General features: G+C 50.7%; 4 protein-coding genes and 1 long non-coding RNA gene across 5 annotated transcripts in view; all 5 read left to right on the top strand.

Moving 5' to 3' along the window:
• The window catches only part of LOC308484112 (uncharacterized protein), a 178,249-nt gene that overhangs the window by 21,295 nt on the left and 136,288 nt on the right, over positions 1–20,666 (top strand). The window lies entirely within an intron of this gene.
• Positions 1–20,666, top strand: part of LOC308484345 (zinc finger protein 213-like) — a 144,493-nt gene that overhangs the window by 67,010 nt on the left and 56,817 nt on the right. The gene's annotated exons all lie outside the window — the stretch shown is intronic.
• LOC308484169 (uncharacterized protein) overlaps positions 1–20,666 on the top strand; it is a 136,319-nt gene that overhangs the window by 61,930 nt on the left and 53,723 nt on the right. The window contains exon 4 of the mRNA XM_081018861.1: positions 788–873. The gene's annotated coding sequence lies outside the window, so the exon portion shown is untranslated. The remainder of the gene's footprint in view (positions 1–787; positions 874–20,666) is intronic.
• On the top strand, positions 4,034–4,413 carry LOC308482625. The gene is made up of 2 exons (XR_013989361.1): positions 4,034–4,304; positions 4,346–4,413. It is a non-coding gene; the product is annotated as an uncharacterized lncRNA (long non-coding RNA).
• On the top strand, positions 14,079–17,327 carry LOC308484482 (uncharacterized protein). Its single transcript, XM_081019474.1, has 3 exons — positions 14,079–14,835; positions 15,580–16,384; positions 16,554–17,327. Exons 1-2 carry the CDS (start codon positions 14,751–14,753, stop codon positions 15,981–15,983), a joined length of 489 nt encoding a protein of 162 aa, XP_080875600.1. The 5' UTR covers positions 14,079–14,750; the 3' UTR covers positions 15,984–16,384; positions 16,554–17,327.

Genomic DNA, 20,666 nt, shown 5'->3' with positions numbered 1-20,666 from the left:
TATGACTTTTTCTTCCAGGAATTGATAGAATTCGGATTTTCTTTCATTTATTTTTTTTTTTGAAAGAAAGAAAAAAAATTGGAGAAGCTATTAGCCCGAATTGATAAAAATCATTAAATGGAGACAAATTTAACCACTAAAGTAGAGACACTGACAAAGAAAACAGAAGCACTAGATATCTCCATGAAAGGAAGGGAGGAGAAGTCTGAAAAGCTGGAAAAGAAGACAAAAAATGGAAATCAGAACAGGAGACGCGTAGGATTGATGTGGAAGGTTTGGGTGGAAGATAAGAGGCAATTGCGGGCGCTTTGGCGGTCCTTGAGATAAGACAGAAAGCCCAGCCTCTGAGACGGAGAGGAGGGAGGAGAGCAGGATTTTAGCAAAGGTTAGAGCGGAGTGGCTGGGAGTGGAATTAGACCGGCTTGTGGAGCAAGGAGTGCTCAAGCCGGTGCCTAATGCCCCCTGAGAAACCCCAGTCATCACACCTGTCCAGCCCAATGGCTCAGTCCACATCTGCGCAGACTACAAATGTATCATAAACAAGGCCCTTATGGCTCATGCATAATCGGTGCCAATGGTCAGCCATGTCCTCGCCACCCTGGCAGGGTCTAAGATTTTTGGCAATCTGGCCCTGGCCCTGGCCCAGGCCCAAGCCTGGTTTGGATAGAAAACCAATGTGAATAAATCCGCCCAGTGAAACCCCCTGGCTGGTCTTCCTGTCTCCCTCTCCCTGTGCCCCCACCAGGCCTTCCTCCGCCCATCTTGGGGCCTCAAGGCATGCGGGCAGGATTTTGTGGGGGGCCAGGCTGGGCTCAGAGGTCTGCTTTCCTCTCCTTGCACTGGGAAGCTTGTCTACTAACTAATGGATAAAGGGTTGATTGGAAGACTAAGCCATCTCTTTTTTTTATATAAAATATTTATTAAAGTTTTAAACACAAACATAGGATTACAAAATAAAGTTTGCAAAAATCATAAGTTTACAAAATAGGAAGAATTAACAAAGTAAAGAAAAAACACACATAGAAAGAATATGTAGAAAGGGAAAAGAAAATAATAACTAAATAAAAAAGAGAAAACAAACAAAATTTAAAATTAACTCCATCTTTCAATAATCCTTGATCTCATTTCCTTAATTCTTTGACCTCCTCACACCTCCCCTTTTGTATTCCCGTTTAAAAATCCTTTCAGCAAATCCTTACCCTCTATTATCTGTCATAACTCAATATCATTACCTATTATAAGTATGTATTTTTAACCGTTATCAATCCATACTTGCATATTCTTAAAAGTCTTTTTACCAATGCCACTTATTTTCCATCCGACGTCATTTTAACATTCCTTAATTTTACAGTATTTCTGCAAGTAATCTTTAAATTTCTTCCAATCTTCTTCCACCGACTCTTCTCCCTGGTCACGGATTCTGCCAGTCATTTCTGCCAATTCCATGTAGTCCATCACTTTCATCTGCCATTCTTCCAGTGTGGGTAAATCCTGTGTCTTCCAATACTTTGCAATCAGTATTCTTGCTGCTGTTGTTGCATACATAAAGAAAGTTCTATCCTTCTTTGGCACCAATTGGCCAACTATGCCCAGGAGAAAGGCCTCTGGTTTCTTCAGGAAGGTATATTTAAATACCTTTTTCAATTCATTATATATCATTTCCCAGAAAGCCTTAATCCTTGGGCACGTCCACCAAAGGTGAAAGAATGTACCTTCAGTTTCTTTACATTTCCAACATTTATTATCAGGCAAATGGTAAATTTTTGCAAGCTTGACTGGTGTCACGTACCACCTGTATATCATTTTCATAATATTCTCTCTTAAGGCATTACATGCCGTGAACTTCATACCTGTGGTCCATAACTGTTCCCAGTCAGCCATCATAATGTTATGTCCAACATCTTGTGCCCATTTAATCATAACAGATTTCACTGTTTCATCTTGAGTATTCCATTCCAACAGCAAGTTATACATTCTTGACAAATTCTTAACTTTAGGATCTAACAGTTCTGTTTCCAGTTTTGATTTTTCCACCTGGAAGCCAATTTTCTTGTCCAAATTGTATGCCTCCATTATTTGATAATAATTGTAATGGGTATGAGTTACTCGTGCATAAACTGCCGCCTCTCTAGGCTTAATTGCCTTGGTTAAACCGTTCTGACTGCACAGCCCATCTCCGCGTGGCTGTCTCAGTCGCTAGCAGAATCTGTCTGTGGGCGTTTCTTTAACCTCCTCCAGCATAGAAGCTGTCTGACTCCCAGTCGCCTCCTCCTCTCACTGCGCGGGAGTCTTCTGCGCAGGGAGGGTGTGGGTAGTGGAGGACCTGTGCTCTCCTCACTGATGTCCAGAGAAGAATCCCGGAGCTCTCCCTCCGCTTCCCCCATTTGCCCCCCTTTATCCCTGGTGTTGCGCTGATTTCCTTCCCCCTCTACCGAGCTGCTTCTCCCCCTGGTGCTGGGTCCTTCGCCCGCAGAATCTGGGAGCCTCCCCTTCGCCTCTTGCTCTGATGTCAGTTCCCTGACATCCACCTCCCCTCCAGGACCCCCTCCACCCCCGGCCCGACCTGTGGAACCAATTTCTTTCCCTTCTTCGACCGACAAGGCAGGGAACCCCCGGAAGGAACTGGCACCATCCTCAGTAGATTTGAAACCCACTTCCCACCCGCTCTGATTCCTGCCAACGGAGTGGCCCTCCCAGTCCGATTCTTCTTCCTCCCAAGCCTCTCCTCCCTCCCCCTCAGAGTCCGAAAACCCCTCAAAACTCTCTTCGTCGTCTGTGGTTCCAAATTGCTCCTCCCAGAATCTCTCTAGGGGTTTGGGCTTGTCCGGGAACTGGCGGTGGAATACCTCCACCAGATACCTGTCATCGATAGCTTCCGCGGGAACCCACGTGTTTTCTGACCCGGGCTCCCCTTCCCAAGCCACCAAGTACTCCACCTGGTGCCCTCGCCACCTTGAATCGAGTATTTCTGTGGCCGATTGATGGTGTTCCCTTTCTTCTACCTGCGGTTGTGTAGTGACTTCTCCCTCTCGCCCCGGGAATTCCCGCCCCTCCCTGTGTGGTGAGAGTAGGGACCTGTGGAACACCGGGTGTATTTTCATGCTGTCGGGCAACTTGAGCTTAAATGCCACGGGGTTTACCTGCTGTGTTACCTCGAATGGCCCCAGCCGTCTGGGCTGCAACTTCTTGCACCCCCCTTTGAAGGGTAACCCTTGGGTGGACAACCACATCTGGTCCCCCACCCGTATGGTCTCCCCTTCCCTGCGGTGCTTGTCTGCCTGCCTCTTGTAAACTTCCTTGGCCCGCTCCAAGTTCATCTTAAGTTGCTGGTGCAGGGCCTCCATTTCTTCCACAAACTGCTCCGCCGCGGGTACACTCCAGTTTCCCTCCTCCCTCCCCGGGAAGGCTCTGGGATGACACCCATAATTGGCCATGAAGGGCTCATTCCCGTGGACACGTGTTCAGCGTTATTGTACGCAAATTCAGCCAGCGCTAGTTTCTCTACCCAATCGTTCTGCCTCTCGCTGACGTAGCAGCGTAGGTATTGCTGGAGTATACTGTTTGCTCTTTCTGCTTGCCCATTGGTTTCTGGGTGCCTCGCCGTCAAGAACCCCACCTCGACTTGCAGCAAGCTCATGAGCTTCCTCCAGAACCGGGAAGTAAATTATTTCCCGCGGTCGGAGATAACCCTCAAGGGGGCGCCATGCAACCTGAAAATGTGCTCCACAAACAACCATGCCATCTCTTCCGCTGTCACCGCATGTGAGCAGGCTATAAAATGGCACATTTTCGTCAGTAAGTCGACCACTACCATGACCGCTGTCTTTCCCCGGGATTTGGGCAAATCAGTCATAAAATCAATAGACACCACCTCCCAGGGTTTACCTGGTGTGGATAAGGGTTCCAGTAAACCTGTGGGGGCAGCCCGCTCCCCCTTTGCCCTTTGGCAGCGGTCGCACCCCCGTACATACTCTCGTACATCCTCCCTCACCCTGGGCCACCAGAACTGCCTGGTGACCAGCAGTTATTGGCTGCCCACTCTCCACCTTAGAGCAGATTTATGCCACAAGGTGCCATAGGAAGGCACTGGACATAGTAAAAGATCCATCGCATCCTGGTCACTGTCTCTTCGAGCTCCTGCCGTCGGGACGGAGATACAGGACGATGAAGACAAGAACGAGCCGTCTTCTCCAGCTTCTTCTCCAGAGCGATCTCGGCCCTGAATGGGAAGCCTGGACTTTGAAAGTCATCTAATCTTCCTTGCTGTATTATACTGTATTGTTTTAATTAGTGTTTTTATAGTTGTTTTGATTTTGTGTGGAGTGCCCTACCTGGGTGGATGGAGCAGCCAAGTAATTTCGTTGTCCCCGAGAGGGGGCAATGACAATAAAATTATTATTATTATTATTATTATTATTATTATTATTATTATTATTATTATCATGGTTTTGTGCTGTCCAAAGTGCCCAGCGGTGGGGTTGTCATGAAGTTGTTTGAGTACCTTTCCCCTCAGGGTCTCCCCTGGTACATACAGCGCCCCTTTATAGTACAGCACCCCTTCCTTCTCCTCAAACCCTTCTTGAGCCCCTCTTCTGTTTCGGAGTTCCCAGATTTTAGTTTGTGCAAACACATCGCTCCTGGTAAGCCCGGACAGTTCTTGTTTTCCCACCAAGGTTCCCCCACACACCCATCGGTCCTCAGGGATAATGTGTCGTGTCTCCGGCAGCCCCTCTCCTTCAAAGTACTCCGGCTTCCGGGAGAGAGCGTCTGCTCTCACGTTTTCCTCTCCTGGCACATACCGGATTTCGAAAGAAAACTTGGAGAACTCCTGTGCCCATCAAATCTGTCTCTGGTTGAGTACTCGTGCAGTCCTCTAGTACTCGTAAGTTCTTGTGATCGGTGCAAACCTGGATTCTGTGTTGCGCTCCTATCAGTAGATGACGCCAACGATGAAAGGCAGCGTAAATCGCGAGCAGTTCTCGGTCATACACGGTATAGTTTTGCTCCGACTTGCTCAGCTTCCTCGAGAAAAAGGCACACGGTTCCCATTCCTGCTTGCTCCTCCCTGGCTGCAAGAGGACCGCCCCGATGGCCCGGACAGACGCGTCGGTCTCTAGCCTCATGGGTTTCTCCAAATTTACGTGCAGGAGTTGCTCTTCCGATGCGAACGCCTTCTTCAGTTTTTCAAAGGATTGCTGGGCTTCCTCTGTCCACCCGAATTTCTTTTTGCTACTGAGACAATCCGTGATGGGTACTGTCAAGTGGGCGAAGTTCTTGATGAACTTCCTGTAGAAGTTGCTGAACCCTAAGAACCTTTGCACGTCCTTCCGTGTTTTGGGGGCCTTCCACTCCAACATTGCTTGCACCTTGCTTGGGTCCATCGCTAGGCCTTTGTCAGATAACTTGTAGCGCAGGAACTCGACTTCTCTGGCGTGAAACTGACATTTTTCTAGCTTGACCCACAACTGGTGTTTCTGCAATCGTTGTAACACTTCCCTGACGTCTCTGACATGTTGCTCCTCGTTGTCCGAATAAATCAAGACGTCGTCCAAGAAGGCTATGCAGTTCTTGTAAAGCAGAGACCCCAACACGTGGTGCATGAAAGCTTGAAAACAGGCGGAGCCTGACTGTAATCCAAAAGGCATAATAAGTACTCAAATGCCCCTAGGGGTGTGAACATTGTGGTCTTCCATTCATCCATCTCCCTCATCCTGATCAAGTTGTATGCTCCCCTGAGGTCCAGCTTGGTAAAAATTTTTCCTTTCCTCTCGTCAAAATGTTGTTGATTCTGGGCATTGGGAAGGTCACGGGCTCCGACACCAAATTGACGGCTCTAAAGTCCACAACGAGCCTGGGTTTATTTGTGTCCTTTTTGTCCACAAAGAACACCGGACTGCCTCCCACTGCCTTTGATTCTCTTATGAATCCTCTTTTTAGGTTCTTGTCAATAAACTCCCGCAACTCCTTCATCTCCCTGTCCGACATGGCATACAACTTACCCACCGGCAGCTGCGCCCCCGGGAGCAAGTTGATTTGACAGTCAAAGGGCCTATGGGGTGGTAGTTATCTGCCTCCTTCTCGCTGAAGATCTCCCGCAGATCAGCATATTGCGGCGGCACCTCCCCCTTCCACTCCACAGCCGTCCCAGCCACCCTGGCCACGCTCATCCTTGGGGTTTCCCCTCCTAGACAGTGTTCTAGGCAGTAGGCTGACCCAAAGCTGACTGCCCTCTGATGCCACGCCACCACTGGGTCATGTTGTGCTAGCCAGCTCATCCCTAATATTATTGGAGGCCCTGCTAGTGAGGCGACGTGAAAGGCGATGGTCTCCGAGTGCCTGGACACCCTCATTCTCATTGGTGGGGTCTGGTGTGTCACTTCCCCTCCTAGAAGCTCCCTGCCATCAATAGTGGTTACTTGCAAGGGAAAATCCAAAGGCAATAAGTGAAGCTGGTGCTCTAATGCAAAGTCTTTGCTGAAGAAATTGCAGGAGCTGCCCGAATCCAGCATCCCCTTCACCTTGACTGGGTGCCCATTCAGGAGTTCTAGCACCACTTCGATGGCTATAGCCGCCTTAGGGGGGTCTGGTTGGGGCATTCTTACTGGTTGCTGGCCTGGCTGCTGTGCCCACTGGCAGCCAAGCGTTCCAGTTTCCCTGTTCCTGTGTCTTTTCCACCTCCGCCTCACCCCCTGCGTCTCCCACCATTCCTTGCCAGGCCTTTCTTTGAGGGCAGGCCCTGGCAAAATGTCCTGGCCACTGGCAAAGGAAACACTTCTTGGTTGTTTTCCCATCCTTTCCTTCGCTCTTGCGACCTTTGCTGGAACTTGAAACTTCCCGCGCGCGCGCGCCCCATCTATTTCCATTGGCTCCGCCGGCGGGGAAGGCTGCCTTGGTATTTCTGGAATGCGGTAGTCATGGCAATGCTGCTCTCTCCCTTCCCGCCTCTCCTGAGCCAGCGCTTCCTGCCTCACGCCAATCGCAAGCACAGCCTTGGTCAGCTGATCCATGGACTGTGGGCGGAGTGTGCGCGAAAGCTCATCCTTGACCGTTGGGGACAACCCCTCCTCAAATAACATTTGTATGGGTTCAGAGTCCAGCTGCCACCCGAGACGGTGAACTATCATTGCAAAGCGTGACCAGTAGTCTCTAACTGACTGGTTCCCCTGTTTACAGTTCATCAGTTCCCGTTTTGTCACACTTTGTTGTACATCACTGGAAAACATTGCGTCCATCGCCTGGAAAAATTTCCGCAGGTCCTGCATGGCAGCATTCCGCGTCGCCATAAGGGGCCTGATCCACTCTCTGGTCCCATCTTGCAGGTGCCCCACAATATAGGCCACCCTCGCCCCATCATCTTCAAAATCGTCATGCTGCAGTTTCAATGCGTATTCTATTTCTGTTCGGAACACACTGTAATCCTGAGGCCTCCCTCCAAATTTGTGCACCAGTCCCGGTACCTTTCTTGCTATGGGGTGGGTATGACCTGGGCATCTTGAGACCGCCTTTTGTCCAGCTGCGCCGTCAGGAGGGCCACATGCTGTTCCAACTCGCGATTCCTCTCCACCAGCGATTGCCCTCTATGGCGGCCAAGATGGCCAAAATGGAGCCCGGCACACTTTCGCTGCGCCTGTAAGCTGTCTGTGCCGATCGAAAACGTCCTCCTGCCTCTTTGGCCGGTTTAGCAGAGTGTACACAGCGGTTAGAAGCAATTGCAGTGTGTGTGTAATAAATCAGAACACACGCAGGCTGTCCTCTTATCTCCAACAGTCTTTAATCGTGTAGCATAACATCGTAAAAACAGCTTCAAACACCCGGCGACAACGCACACATCTCTCCTCCTCCTCCGAATAGAACAGACAGAGAACTAACACACAGTAAGATTCCCGTATGTGAAACATAACCACGCCTCATGATGTGAGACGTCATTCAGAACGTCACTCAGAACTGTTAACCCTGTAAGTTCTGAAACCCTTCACACCCCCTCTCGTCTCGCATCCTGAGGGAAACTGTGAACACCCATTTACAGACCTCTTTGAGTTCAACTCACCTCCCATTGCCTTTTGCCTCCCTCTGGCATCTGTCCCAGGCAACTGTTGAACCCCTTCAACACTCCCAGAATCGCACTGTGCACAACCAACCCACGCACTGGTGACCTGGAACCTCTCAGGTGGAACCCCCTTTGTGGCGCGTGTTGACCGTCTGAGCACAAACTCAGGTGCTCCTCCTGACCCACTGGGGTCAGCAAGCGTGTCCTCTACATCAGAAGACTCCCCCTCTGACTTACTGCGTCTTTGGGCCTTCTGCACTTTGCTAACAGGAGACGAAGGCTCACTCTTGGGCTCTCTTTTAACAACCTGTGGAGAAACCCAACCCTGTTCTTGACCCTGTTCAGAGACTTGGTCCTCAGCAACAGGTTCAGCCTCTGGCTCTCCTTCCTCAGAATCAGACAGACACTCTGAGAGAACGTCAGGACCATCATTGAGTCTTGACCAACCATCCTGCTCACAGAAGTCAGCATGTTTACTGATCAGAAGCTTGGTCTGATCACCCTCTGGGTATGCAAACTTCCACCCCTTTGTCAGAGGTTCATACCCACAGAAGATCATTTTCTGGTACCTCGGACCACCTTCCTTCCGTTGAGCCGTTGGTATAGGCATCCAGGCTTGGGAACCAAACACATGGAAGAAATGCACCTGTGGCTTTTTCCGGTGCAACAGGAAAAACGGTGTGTCACCTATAACTGGGTTAAAGGACCTATTCTTCGTAAAGTTGGCAGCTTTCCAAGCCTCACTCCAAAAGCTCTGAGGCAACCCAGAGTCACACAGTAGAACCCTGGTAGCTTCAGCCAGTGTTTTACTCCTGTGCTCTGCCACGCCTCTCTCCTGAGGAGACTCAGCACCCGTCACCTTGTGACGTATTCCCTTCTGGTTGAAAAACTCCTTCAGAGCAGACCCAGTAAACTTTGACCCACAGTCGCTCCTGAACCCCTGCACCTTGGTGGAGAACCTCAGTTCCACCTCCGCAACCCAATCTTTAAGCAGTTGCGCTGCCTCGCTCTTCGACTTCAGCGAGAAAGACGAGCCATTCTGGCTAAAATCATCTGTCAGCGTCAGCACAAACCTGCCCCCCCCCCAGGCTCGGACACTCCATGGGCCCAAACAGGTCTGTGTGCACAAGCTTGAAAGGTTTTGTGGTTACCCTCTCCACCCTGGGATAACTGCACCCTTTTACCTTTGCCCTTCTGCATGCCTTGCACTCTAGGGACTTCCCACACGCTTTGAGTTTGCAACCTTTAGTGCAGCTGGGCAGCCTCTGAACATCTTCCAAACTGCTGTGCGACATTCTCTTGTGCCACAAGTGAACACAAGAATCATGACTGGGAACACTAGCACACTGCGCCAGTGCTGTCTCGGCATCCCACTCACCCTCCAGAGGTGTCTCCAGAACAAAGAGATTGTTCTTGCATTCCACGTTGACAAGTTGTCTCCCACCCCTGGAAATGGAACAGACATCATTTTCAAAACAAACCTTGTACCCTTCCTTTACAAGAGCAGGTACAGATAAAAGACAACAATGCATCTCTGGCACAACGTAGACTTCCAGCTGTGCCTGTAAAAAGGGAACATAAACATTTGCCAAGTTAGATAATGGCCTTTGTGACCCATCAGCAAATTCAACAATTGTCCCAGCTGAAACAGCCCTGCAATTCCGCATTTTGACTCTAGGTGGCGCTGTTATCAGGTGATGACTGGCTCCTGAGTCGACTACCCATTGCATCACCCTGCCCTCACTGGAGTTGTTCTTTAGCGTTGCCATAGAAGCAGTAAGATGATAAGGACTGTCTCCACTCTCTGAGGCACGTCCTCCCTTCGCGTTCCCACGCTGGCCTCCTCTCCTGGACTGGCTCCCATGGGAAACGACCTTGGAGACATCCTGCCCGGCCTCTCTGCCTCTCTGCGGACAGGATCTTTTTAGATGGCTGTTGGAACCACAGACATAACATTGACGAGTGGAAAAAGCCTGAACAGAGCTTTCAGCTGGCCTGGCCCCCCTGCAACCGGATGGGCTCCCTGTGCCAGCTCGGCCCTCTCTGACACCGCGTTCCTGTTCGTCCGCCAAACGTCCTGTCACATACTGCAGCGTGAGTTCTGCGGGACTCATCGACTCCAAAGTTAGACACAAATTGTCATAACTTTTGTCCAAAGAGCTGAGCAAAATATAGACTTTCAGCTCCTCTGAAAAGTTGACTTGCAACAGCCTCAACTCATTGAAAACAGAAAGCATCTCAGTAACATGCTGTCTGATGTTGCCACCTGGACGCAACTTCATCTCAAACAAGCGTCTAGTGGTGTGGATCTTTGCCCCAGCCGTGGTCCTGTGGTGCACTCTCTCTAGCGCTTGAAAAGCTTCCTGAGCAGTCTCAAGCCCTTCGACCAAAGGTAGCTGTGAACCCTCCAAACTGAGCACTATAGCTCCCAGGGCTTTCTGGTTGCGCCTTTGCGAAGCATGAGCTGCTGCTACATCTGCCGCCGATGCGCCTGCTGCCGCTGGTGGTAGTGGAGGCCCTTGGACCGCATCCCACAGCCCCTTGGCTACCAGCCAGGCCTTCAGCTTCCTGCTCCACTCCTGCCAGTTTTGCCCATTTAATTTTTCGAAGGGGACGCTATATGATTCATGGCTGTCTGCCATCTCCTCCCCCGGGGCTGAGCGTACTCACGGAACAGCAGCTCCTTCCGGCTCCCGGCTCTAGCAGACCGCTCCTCCCAGCGAGCTCCTTCCAGCCTCAAAAGAAAGGCAAAGCTCCAGCTGGCTCCAGCGTCTTCTCAGCTGGCTTCCCCCCCACACAGGGACGTCTCTGCAACAGCTTCAAAGCTTTGGCTAGCTGCCCATAACCTATGGCGGCCAAGATGGCCAAAATGGAGCCCGGCACACTTTCGCTGCGCCTGTAAGCTGTCTGTGCCGATCGAAAACGTCCTCCTGCCTCTTTGGCCGGTTTAGCAGAGTGTACACAGCGGTTAGAAGCAATTGCAGTGTGTGTGTAATAAATCAGAACACACGCAGGCTGTCCTCTTATCTCCAACAGTCTTTAATCGTGTAGCATAACATCGTAAAAACAGCTTCAAACACCCGGCGACAACGCACACATCTCTCCTCCTCCTCCGAATAGAACAGACAGAGAACTAACACACAGTAAGATTCCCGTATGTGAAACATAACCACGCCTCATGATGTGAGACGTCATTCAGAACGTCACTCAGAACTGTTAACCCTGTAAGTTCTGAAACCCTTCACACCCTCCAGCAGCCCCTTCCATGGCTTTCACTTCTCCCGTCTTACTCATGATGCCGTCTGCCTGTTGCGCACGAGCAACTTTCAGGGACAGACAGATTGCTGTAATGGGTATGAGTTACTCGTGCGTAAACTGCTGCCTCTCTAGGCTTAATTGCCTTGGTTAAACCGTTCTGACTGCACAGCCCATCTCCGCGTGGCTGTCTCAGTCGCTAGCAGAATCTGTCTGTGGGCGTTTCTTTAACCTCCTCCAGCATAGAAGCTGTCTGACTCCCAGTCGCCTCCTCCTCTCACTGCGTGGGAGTCTTCTACGCAGGGAGGGCGTGGGTAGTGGAGGACCTGTGCTCTCCTCACTGATGTCCAGAGAAGAATCCCGGAGCTCTCCCTCCGCTTCCCCCATTTGCCCCCCTTTATCCCTGGTGTTGCGCTGATTTCCTTCCCCCTCTACCGAGCTGCTTCTCCCCCTGGTGCTGGGTCCTTCGCCCGCAGAATCTGGGAGCCTTCCCTTCGCCTCTCGCTCTGATGTCAGTTCCCTGACAATAATGAAGCCAATCTTGCACTTTATTTTTTAGTTTTTCAAAGCTCTCCAATTTCAATTTATCTTCCTCTTGTTCCAGAATTTCCCAATATTTTGGCCATTTGGCCACCATATTGAACTTTTTCTGAGCCATCGCTTCCATTGGTGACAACCACCTTGGGGTTTTATTTTCAAGTAGGTCCTTATATCTTGTCCAGACATTAAACAATGCTTTCCTGACAATATGGTTTTTAAATGCTTTATGTGCTTTGACCTTATCATACCACAAATATGCATGCCACCCAAATACATTGTTAAAACCTTCTAAATCCAAAATGTCTGTGTTTTCAAGAAGCAGCCATTCTGTCAGCCAGCAAAATGCGGCTGATTCATAGTCCAATACTTTTTGTTTTGGTCTTCTGTCTGTCGGTTCTCTGTCCAATGCGCTTAGCTCTTCTCCAGATTCTTTCTGCAAGTCTTCTCCGTGATCTTTCAAAAATCTTTCTTTGTCGTCCACTGATCTTATTTTTATCTTTCTTCCTTTAAAGCTAAAAGATAGGCCTTGGGGGAATTCCCACCTAAAAATGATTCTGTTACTTTTCAACAGGGCAACCAAATCTCCATAGTTGGAGCTAAGGTCCAAAAAGTGTTTCGGAATATCTTTAAATATCTCCACTCTTGACTGATGTATTTCCAGAGTCTTCTGAAAGTGCAGGCTCAAAATTTTGTCTCTCTCCTCTTTTGTTCGGAGGGTAATCAAACAGTCACTCACCCTGTTCTTCTTTCCCCCTCTTCCAAGCCTAAAAACACTCACTATCTTAAATTCTTCCTTCTCCAAATCTAAATCCCAAAAGTCTGCAAATTCCTGCGTAAGAAAGTCAGTCAGACTGTCCTTCTCTATTTCAGGCACAGCCCTGATCCTCAAGTTCGTTTGTTTCTCCTTCAATTCAATCATAGAAAGCGTCGACCTGTGATCCTCAAGTTGCCTTTGTATGGCTGGTATCTTCTCCTCTACAGCAACTGCTTTTTCCTTGGCTTCTTCAGTGATCTGTCGGGTCAAAGTAGATTCCTGTAACAATTTCTCTATAGTTTCTGTATTAGTATTCACCTTTTGTCCCAAATTGTTAATGCTTATGGTATTTTGATCAATTTTGGTTGATGCTTCAGCCACTTGTTTACTTAACTTTTCCAGCGATTCATTTATTTTACCTAATGCAACTGCTAAAACATCTTCAGATGCCATACCTTTTGACTTAGATTGTATAGATGCAGCCGCTGATGGTGCAGAAGGGCCAGATGTTGATGCTCTTCGCTGCCAGGATTTCCCAGACCTCGTTGTTTTGTCTTTGAGCAGATCTACTTTTTCTTTTCCATCTGCCATAACACTTTAGCTGAAACCCAAGGTCAATCCCATGGCCACAATTTGTTTTGAAGTGGAAAATTCCCCTGGCCCAATTGATGTAACAATTTCGAAGACTTCCTCTAGGGGGACACTGTAACAGTCAAAACTTGTTGCATTAAAGAATAACTCTTTTTAAGCTCCCATTTCACAAAATAAGCAACAATTTCAATTACAGTTACTTTTCAGTTACTTTAAGATCAGGAGGAGACAGCCAGAAACAATATATCTCCTTTGCAGAGCTAGCTGTCAAAGAGTACTCTGTTCACAAACAGTGCATTTCGCAATACGGCAGTCTTATTGTCCATTGGCAGCCCGTTCCCAGGTTTTAAGCAGTGGATTCTTATTTCCTTCCCTCTCTTTTACAGGAAAATATAGTTCAAACCTTTCCCCCCTCCTCTCCTGCAGCCAAGGGGGGAAATCACTTATTTTGACGTTAGAATTGTAGTCCTTCCCAATCGACTTTCCAGGTCTTTAGCTTACAGCTTCTTTGCTTTAGTCTATTTACAAGAAACAGAAGGCGGACTTCCTGTTTATGCCTCCCCGCTTCGGTGCCGAATTAAACCTTTTTTTCCTTCCTTTCCCCCCCCCCAATTTGTCCTACTCACGGGTAGTTGCTTTTTGTAGTCGAATTGTCACAGGAAGAAGTCAGTGCTCTCCGGTAACGGCTGTGCGGCTTCGCTCCGCAGAAGAAGCAGTTGACTCACAGCACCGCGCCACTCTCCCCGCTTCGCTCCGGAGCCCGTAGTTGGGTCCCTTTGTGAATTGGGGGGGGCGTGAAAGGTGCCCGCCGAGTCCCACGCTCACAGGCTTCACCCGCCTGTGATTTTTGAAGGGTCCCCACTTTGCCGTAGCGGTACAGACCCGATTCCCGCAGAGCTGGTCCCTCCGAGTCAGAGGGAGTCCGCCATTACCGATGGCGCCAACCCGGAAGTCCTGCAGCTCAGTCAGTTCTGCTACCAGGAGGCCAAAGGACCCCGAGAGGTTTGCAGCCAACTCTACCACTTTTGCCACCAGTGGCTGAAGCCAGAAAGGCACACGAAAGCTGAGATGCTGGACCGGGTGATCTTGGAGCAGTTCCTGGCTGTCCTTCCTCTGGAGATGGAGAACTGGGTGAGGGAATGTGGAGCAGAGACTGCATCAGCCAGTTGCATCAGCTAGCAGACTCAAGCCTGCAGACTTACTATCTCACACAGCATTCTGGGATCCCAACACTCCCCACCCAGCAAGAACAGCACAGAGGGACAGAAGATGGGATCCTTCCATGTGGCAAACGGGAATGTTTGTGGACAGGATTAGAAGAATGATTTGAAGAACACCAGTTTCTTAATGCCCTTCATTAAAATACACAATGAATAATTCCATTAACACATCAAAATATGCATCCATAAAATGTGCAGAAAAAGAATCCAATTAATACTGAACACCAATTAAGAGGCAGAAAACAACAAAGTGTAACAGTTCATCTTTATGTTATCTAAGAGGACAACCTTTTTCTTTTAGGGTCCAGTGTGCTTTGAAGATGTAGCTGTCCATTTCACAGACATGGAATGGGCATTGCTGGATCCTGACCAGAGAGCCCTCCATAAGGAAGTCATGGAGGAGAATCGGGGGATCTCGGACTCTCTCAGTAAGGCTTTATATTATGGCTACCCTCCTCCAAGATGCCCCCCTTTTGCTCTTGAAGGGCTGGCCTGTCTGCATCCCCACAGCCTCCCATCAGGGCCCCTTCACAGGGGCAGAAGCAGAGGAAGGGCCTCAGGAAAGCAGCCATGGCTCTGGCCAGATGCACAGGAGAAGGAGGAGGAAGAGGAGGAGGGCTGACCGCTCTCCTTCCCCCTCAGACTCCATCCATCAGCAGCCCCTCATCCCCTCATAGGGGCAGGGTCGCCAGAGGTGCAAGGTGCTGAGCAGGGGGGAAGATCCTCCAGGGCAGATAAGACCCCCCCCCAATATTTTTTTCAGGCTCCTCTAAACTGCCCAGGCCTTCTTATAATCATAGAATCATAAAGTTGGAATAGACCACAAGGGCCATCGAGTCCAACCCCCTGCCAAGCATCTTTAATGTATCTTCAAAGTGATTCAGGAAGTTGAAGTGGCTTCTGTCAGATGTTTTGTTTCTGTTCTTCTTTTATCTGTCCTTGGCTGACTAAAGAGACGAGTGACATTGGAGATGGCACAGATCCCAAGATTGGGCCAAACAAAATCCGTCCCAGAAAATAAGCAGGCTTTTTGAACCTCAGGCAGTGAACCCTGGAGGAAGACCTCACATCTAGCTCTCTTCAGTTCTTTCCCTGTCACAAGCTTTAATTAGCACTGATCCATAATTTGGGGCTCCATTGCTTCCTGAGGCTCTAATCTCTTTGTCACTTAGTTGCAGGTGATGATGAATTGGAGATGGAGAATGAGGGAGACCACGACAAAAGCCAAACAGTGGGGAAGTCATATTCAGAGTATGGAGAGAGCTTAAGTCAGAACTCCCATTCCACTTCAAATCAAAGAAATCCCATTGAGAAGAAACCCCATCAGTGCTTGGAATGTGGAAAAAGCTTCAGTCGAAAGGACAGTTTCACTTCCCATCACAGAATTCATACAGGGGAGAAACCTTATCAGTGCTTGGAATGTGGAAAGAGATTCATTGAGAAGTTCAAACCCATGATCCATGAAAGTGTTCCCAGTGGGGGGAAACGATTTCAGTGCCAAGAGTGTGGAAAGAGCTTCAGTCACGGGGCCTGTCTTGCTTCCCATCAAAGAATTCACATTGGAGGCAAACTGTAGTAGTGGCTGTATACAGATTTAATTTTTGGAGACTTTAAATAATATGAGGGTGAAGTTTGCAGCCGGGTTCTTTGCCACATCTGGTGCCCAATAGCAATTCCTACTACGTACCCAGAGCTGTGACTTGCAAGTCCTTCGCCAAGGTGTTTAATACCTTCTTCACAGCGTCCTTTCTCTTGGCAGATCAAGATGAGCAGGTGACAGCAAAGGTTGCAAGGTTTTTAGCTGGGGCAATTAGAATAAGATCCACCGTTTGATTATTTACTCAAAACCCTTAAAAATATGTTATATAACTGACTTTTTATTTTTATTTTTTGTATATCATATTGTTTTATTGCTATGGCCGGTGGCTGACCCAAATTATGATTTATTCCTTCAATACCTCCTTCACGTCATGACTGGTCTAAATCCTTTCAGGGTGTCCTTGGCATCAAAATGAAAGCCTATCTGGTGCCCGGAGAGCCTGGCGAGGAAAAGGCCCGCCAGGGGGATGTCCTTGCAGAGCCTCTCCCCCTCTGGGCCTTTCCTGCTCCTTCTGGGGTGTTTGTTTGGTTTTTAGTCAAGAGAAAGCTGCTCTTCTTGTCTCCTCTTCCCCCCTCCTTGACTTCACAGCTCTGGTGCAGTCCCTTCCCAGATACAGAGAGTGATCTGGGGTGTCATGGAATCCTAGAACTGGAGAATTCTGCAGGTCTGCCCAGAACTCATTGCACCGAGTTCAAGGGAACTTCTTCCCTGGTAGTTCCTCTGGGGATCTGCGTTCGACCGAGCTGATAAAGCTCATCTTCCAGAATTGCCTCAACGTGATTGACGACCTGAGCCTCTGATAAGGCTCCAGGCACATTCCCCATTCAGCAGAGTTTCCAGCACAGGGAAGAGACGAGAGGTTTGGGCTACATTGCTAGGAGTTTTATTATCTAGCTACGCAGACAGAAAAATACATCCTCTCTCTGTGAGAGCAGAGAGCAATTGAACAACAAAGGAACAAAGGAACAGGATCCGTCTCCCGTGAGACTTCCAACAGTATGGAATGTGTGGAATGTAATGAGAGTCTTGTGACTCCAAAGCACTGCTCAGTGGCAAACCGAAACTAACAGTTCCGTCCAGCTGCCTGAATGGGAGAGAGAGGAAGCAGGGCTCCTCCAGGGACCTCCTAGCCCTGAAGTCTTTCCCTGCCGGCTGGCCATTATCAGAAAGACTCTTTGAGTTTTGGGGGTCTGGGTTGGCTCTTTCCCATGTGGGCCATTCCTTCTGCCGTGGGACATTAGGTGAGTTTTACGTATGTTTCTTTCATCACACTTAACTCTAGACATTACCATGTTTACCCTTCTGCAAAGTGTTGTTTAAAGATGTTGTCAGAGTTGCTTCCAGATCCTAGCTCACAGAGGATCACGCTAGCCAGCGATCATTAAATAAAAGTCTTTATTGAGTTACAGTTTCCATTCTCAAGCTGCTGCGTGCAACCCTACGTCTAATGGTTAGATCGGCGAAGCTCCATCTGAGTCTCCGCCCCTTGTACACCAACTTAATATCCTAGCCTTGCTCCACCTTTTCCGCCTGACTGTTCTTCTCTGGGTCCCTCTGCCCCCCGGGGTCTCTTCCTTCCGGGATTCCTCTGACGCTGACGCTGACCCCCCTGACTCTTCTCCCTCCTTTCGGCGGGCTTTAGGACCTGGCTCCCTTTCCGGGCTGCCTACTGCGCCACCTTCCTGTGCATTTGAACTTGGCGCGCGCGCCCAACCTTCCACCTTCCGTCTGACCGTTTCTTCGCTCCCCGATGGAGGTGTGGCCACTCCTGACTCGTGCCCTCCCCCCTGTTGTGAGCTGCCAGCGCTTGATCCCTGGCGCCCTTCCTCTTCCCTGCTCTCTGGCGGTGACGCTGGTCCCGATTTCCAACTGCTCCCCTCTGAGTCCCCTCTGGCTCTATCTTCCTGGGGTGTCCCCCTAGGCTCCCCCCTTGCCCTGGCCACTGGTGCTCCTTTCTGTGAATCTTCTGATTCACTGGAAAGACTCGGAGATCTCGGGTCGTCGTCATCACTCATCTTTTCTTCTGCCTCCTCCCCCTCGCTCTCTGTTTCCTCCCTTGCCCTTGCCTCTGCTCCTGAACCCCTGACATCCATCCCCCCCTCGAAGCCCCCTCTTCCCCCCTCCCCTCCTTCCGGTGCGGGATCTGGGTGCTGCCGTGTCAGGGGGACGAATGTCGGATACAGTTCGCTTCCCGTGGCGGGCCGCCATCCAAAGTCTTCCGGTTCTTCCTCCCTGCTCTCGTTGACGACGGTCACCTCCGCTTCCATCTCTGTGCCGCCGTGCTCGAAACCCGGGTCGTCCCCGAAAACGTCCATGTCCGTCTCTCCCTCGTTGCCTTCTGGAGACGTTGCTCGTCCTGGACCCTCCAGCCACCTTCTGCGGAACTGCTCCTCTGGTCGATCATCCCACCAATACGAGGGTTCTGAAGCAGATCCCGAGGGTGACCCCTCCGGGGAACGGGCGTCTCGTGTCGGTTCCTCGTCCGAGTCGAACCCCCGGAACGTGCTGGCTGAAAGCGTGGGCGTGAAAAGCCAGTCGTCGAAAAAGTCTGCTGGCATTGGCCTATGTGGGAAGAGGGCATGAAACTCTTCTTTGAGCAGAGGTTCGTCTAAAGCGTAGCCCGGCACCCAGCTGTTGGCACTGGCCGGGGTGCCCTCCTTGGCGAGAAGGTATTCTACCCCCTCTTCCCCCCATCTGGAGTCCAAAATCTCCGTGACTTCGTTGATGCGCTCCTCCCGTGCCACTCCCCCTTGCCCGGTTCTCTCTCGGAGCGGACCCGGTGCCGTTCCTGGTTCCTGAAACCTGTGAGGTGCCTTGTAGGGAGTGAGCACCGATCTGTGGAACACCGGATGCATTCTGGAACCCTCCGGAAGAGCCAGCCTGAAAGCCACCGGGTTGACCTGTTCTTCGACTTGGTAGGGCCCCAGTTGTTTATGCCCTAGTTTCTTCTTCGCCAACGACCTGGCCGGCACTGCGTGGGCTGCTAACCAGACCCAGTCTCCCACATGGATCTCTTCGCCAACCCTTCTGTGTTTGTCCGCTTGTACCTTGTATGCGTGTTTAGCCAGCTCCAGGTGCCGCCGCAGCTGATCGTGGACCTCCTGCAACTCCGACGCGAACGCATCTGCTGTCTGCGGCTCCCCCTCCCCCATTCTTTCCAGTCCCGGGAAGGTTCTGGGGTGCCTCCCGTTGTTGGCGAAGAACGGCGTGACCCCCGTGGACACGTGCTTCGTGTTGTTGTAGGCGAACTCGGCGAGAGGCAGGTAATCCACCCACGTCGCAGGCTGTTGATTCGCATAACATCTCAGGTACTGCTGCATGATGGCATTGACCCGCTCCGCTTGCCCGTTGGTCTGCGGGTGTCTAGCCGACGCCAGGTTGATCTTGACGTTCAGGAAGCCCATCAGCCTCTGCCAGAAGTTCGAGATGAACTGTCGCCCTCGGTCGGACAGAATAGACCGCGGCAGACCGTGAACCTTGAACACGTGGTCTATGAACAGTTTGGCGGTTTGTTCCGCCGTGGCCACCTTCGCACACGGAATGAAATGTGCCATCTTGGAGAACAAGTCCACCACCACCAGCACAGCCGTCTTGCCCCTCGAGCTGGGCAGATCCGTGACAAAGTCCAGGGCCACTCTCTCCCATGGTTCGAACGGAGTTTGCAGCGGTTCCAGCAGTCCGGCCGGCGGTCTGTGCACTGGTTTGGCCCTCTGGCAGGTGTCACACCTCGCCACGTAGTCCGCGACTTCCCCTCTCATTCCGGGCCACCAGAAGTCTCTGGCTACTAATTCCACCGTCTTCTCCTTGCCAAAGTGCCCTGCAGTGGGCGCGTCGTGCAGCTGCTGCAGTACCTTGGCGCGAAGTTCGTCTCCCGGCACGTAGATGGCCCCTTTACGGATGAGCAAACCATCTCGCAGCTGGAACTCGTCGGTCGCTGCCGTGCCCCTGTGCAGCTCTGCCATCTTTGCTTGCGCGAAGGAGTCATCCTGCAACGCTCGTCGCACCGCATCCAGGTCAACTGTTGCCGCCGCGCACGCCCACACTGTCGGTGCGAAGATGTGCATGGCGGCCGCTGGCGTTGCCTCCTCCAGATACTGTGGCTTACGGGAGAGAGCATCCGCCATGATGTTGGTGTCCCCCGGGACATATTCTATTCGGAAGTCGAAATTCGCAAAGAACTCAGCCCAACGTATCTGCCTCTGGTTCAGGAACTGTGCCGTGCGCCAGTGCTCTAGATTCTTGTGGTCCGTGCAGACCTGCACCGTGTGCTTGGCGCCGATCAGGAAGTGCCTCCACGCTTTGAACGCTGCATGAATGGCCAGCAACTCCCTGTCCCAGATGGTGTAGTTCTGTTCGGACTTGCTGAGCTTCCTTGAGTAAAACGCTCCCGGCCTCCAAACCCCCTGCGGGTCTTTCTGCAGCAGGACTGCTCCCACGGCTCTGTCCGAAGCGTCTGTCTCCACCCTCATCGGCCTGCTGGGGTTGACATGAAGCAGCTGCTCTTCCGACGCGAAGAGACGCTTGAGTGCCTGAAAGGACTGCTCCGCCTGCTCTGTCCAGATGAACTTCTTTTTCTTGGAGCTGAGCGTGTCCGTGATGGCCGCTGTCTGCATCGCAAAGCCTTTGATAAACTTGCGATAGAAGTTCGCGAAGCCGACA

The sequence above is a fragment of the Podarcis pityusensis genome (assembly GCF_964106645.2).
Source record: "Podarcis pityusensis genome assembly, chromosome: 8".
NCBI classification, from domain to species: Eukaryota; Metazoa; Chordata; class Lepidosauria; order Squamata; family Lacertidae; genus Podarcis; species Podarcis pityusensis.
Note: the sequence above shows the minus strand (reverse complement) of the source record. Positions and strands in the feature narration are given on the sequence as shown.

Bases quoted from the DNA above. Each gene is read 5' to 3' on its own strand.
- LOC308484482 (XM_081019474.1), top strand. From the start codon at position 14,751: ATGGAATGGGCATTGCTGGATCCTGACCAGAGAGCCCTCCATAAGGAA. The intron at 14,836-15,579 runs GTAAGGCTTTAT...TTTGTCACTTAG, and splicing joins GGGGATCTCGGACTCTCTCA to TTGCAGGTGATGATGAATTG.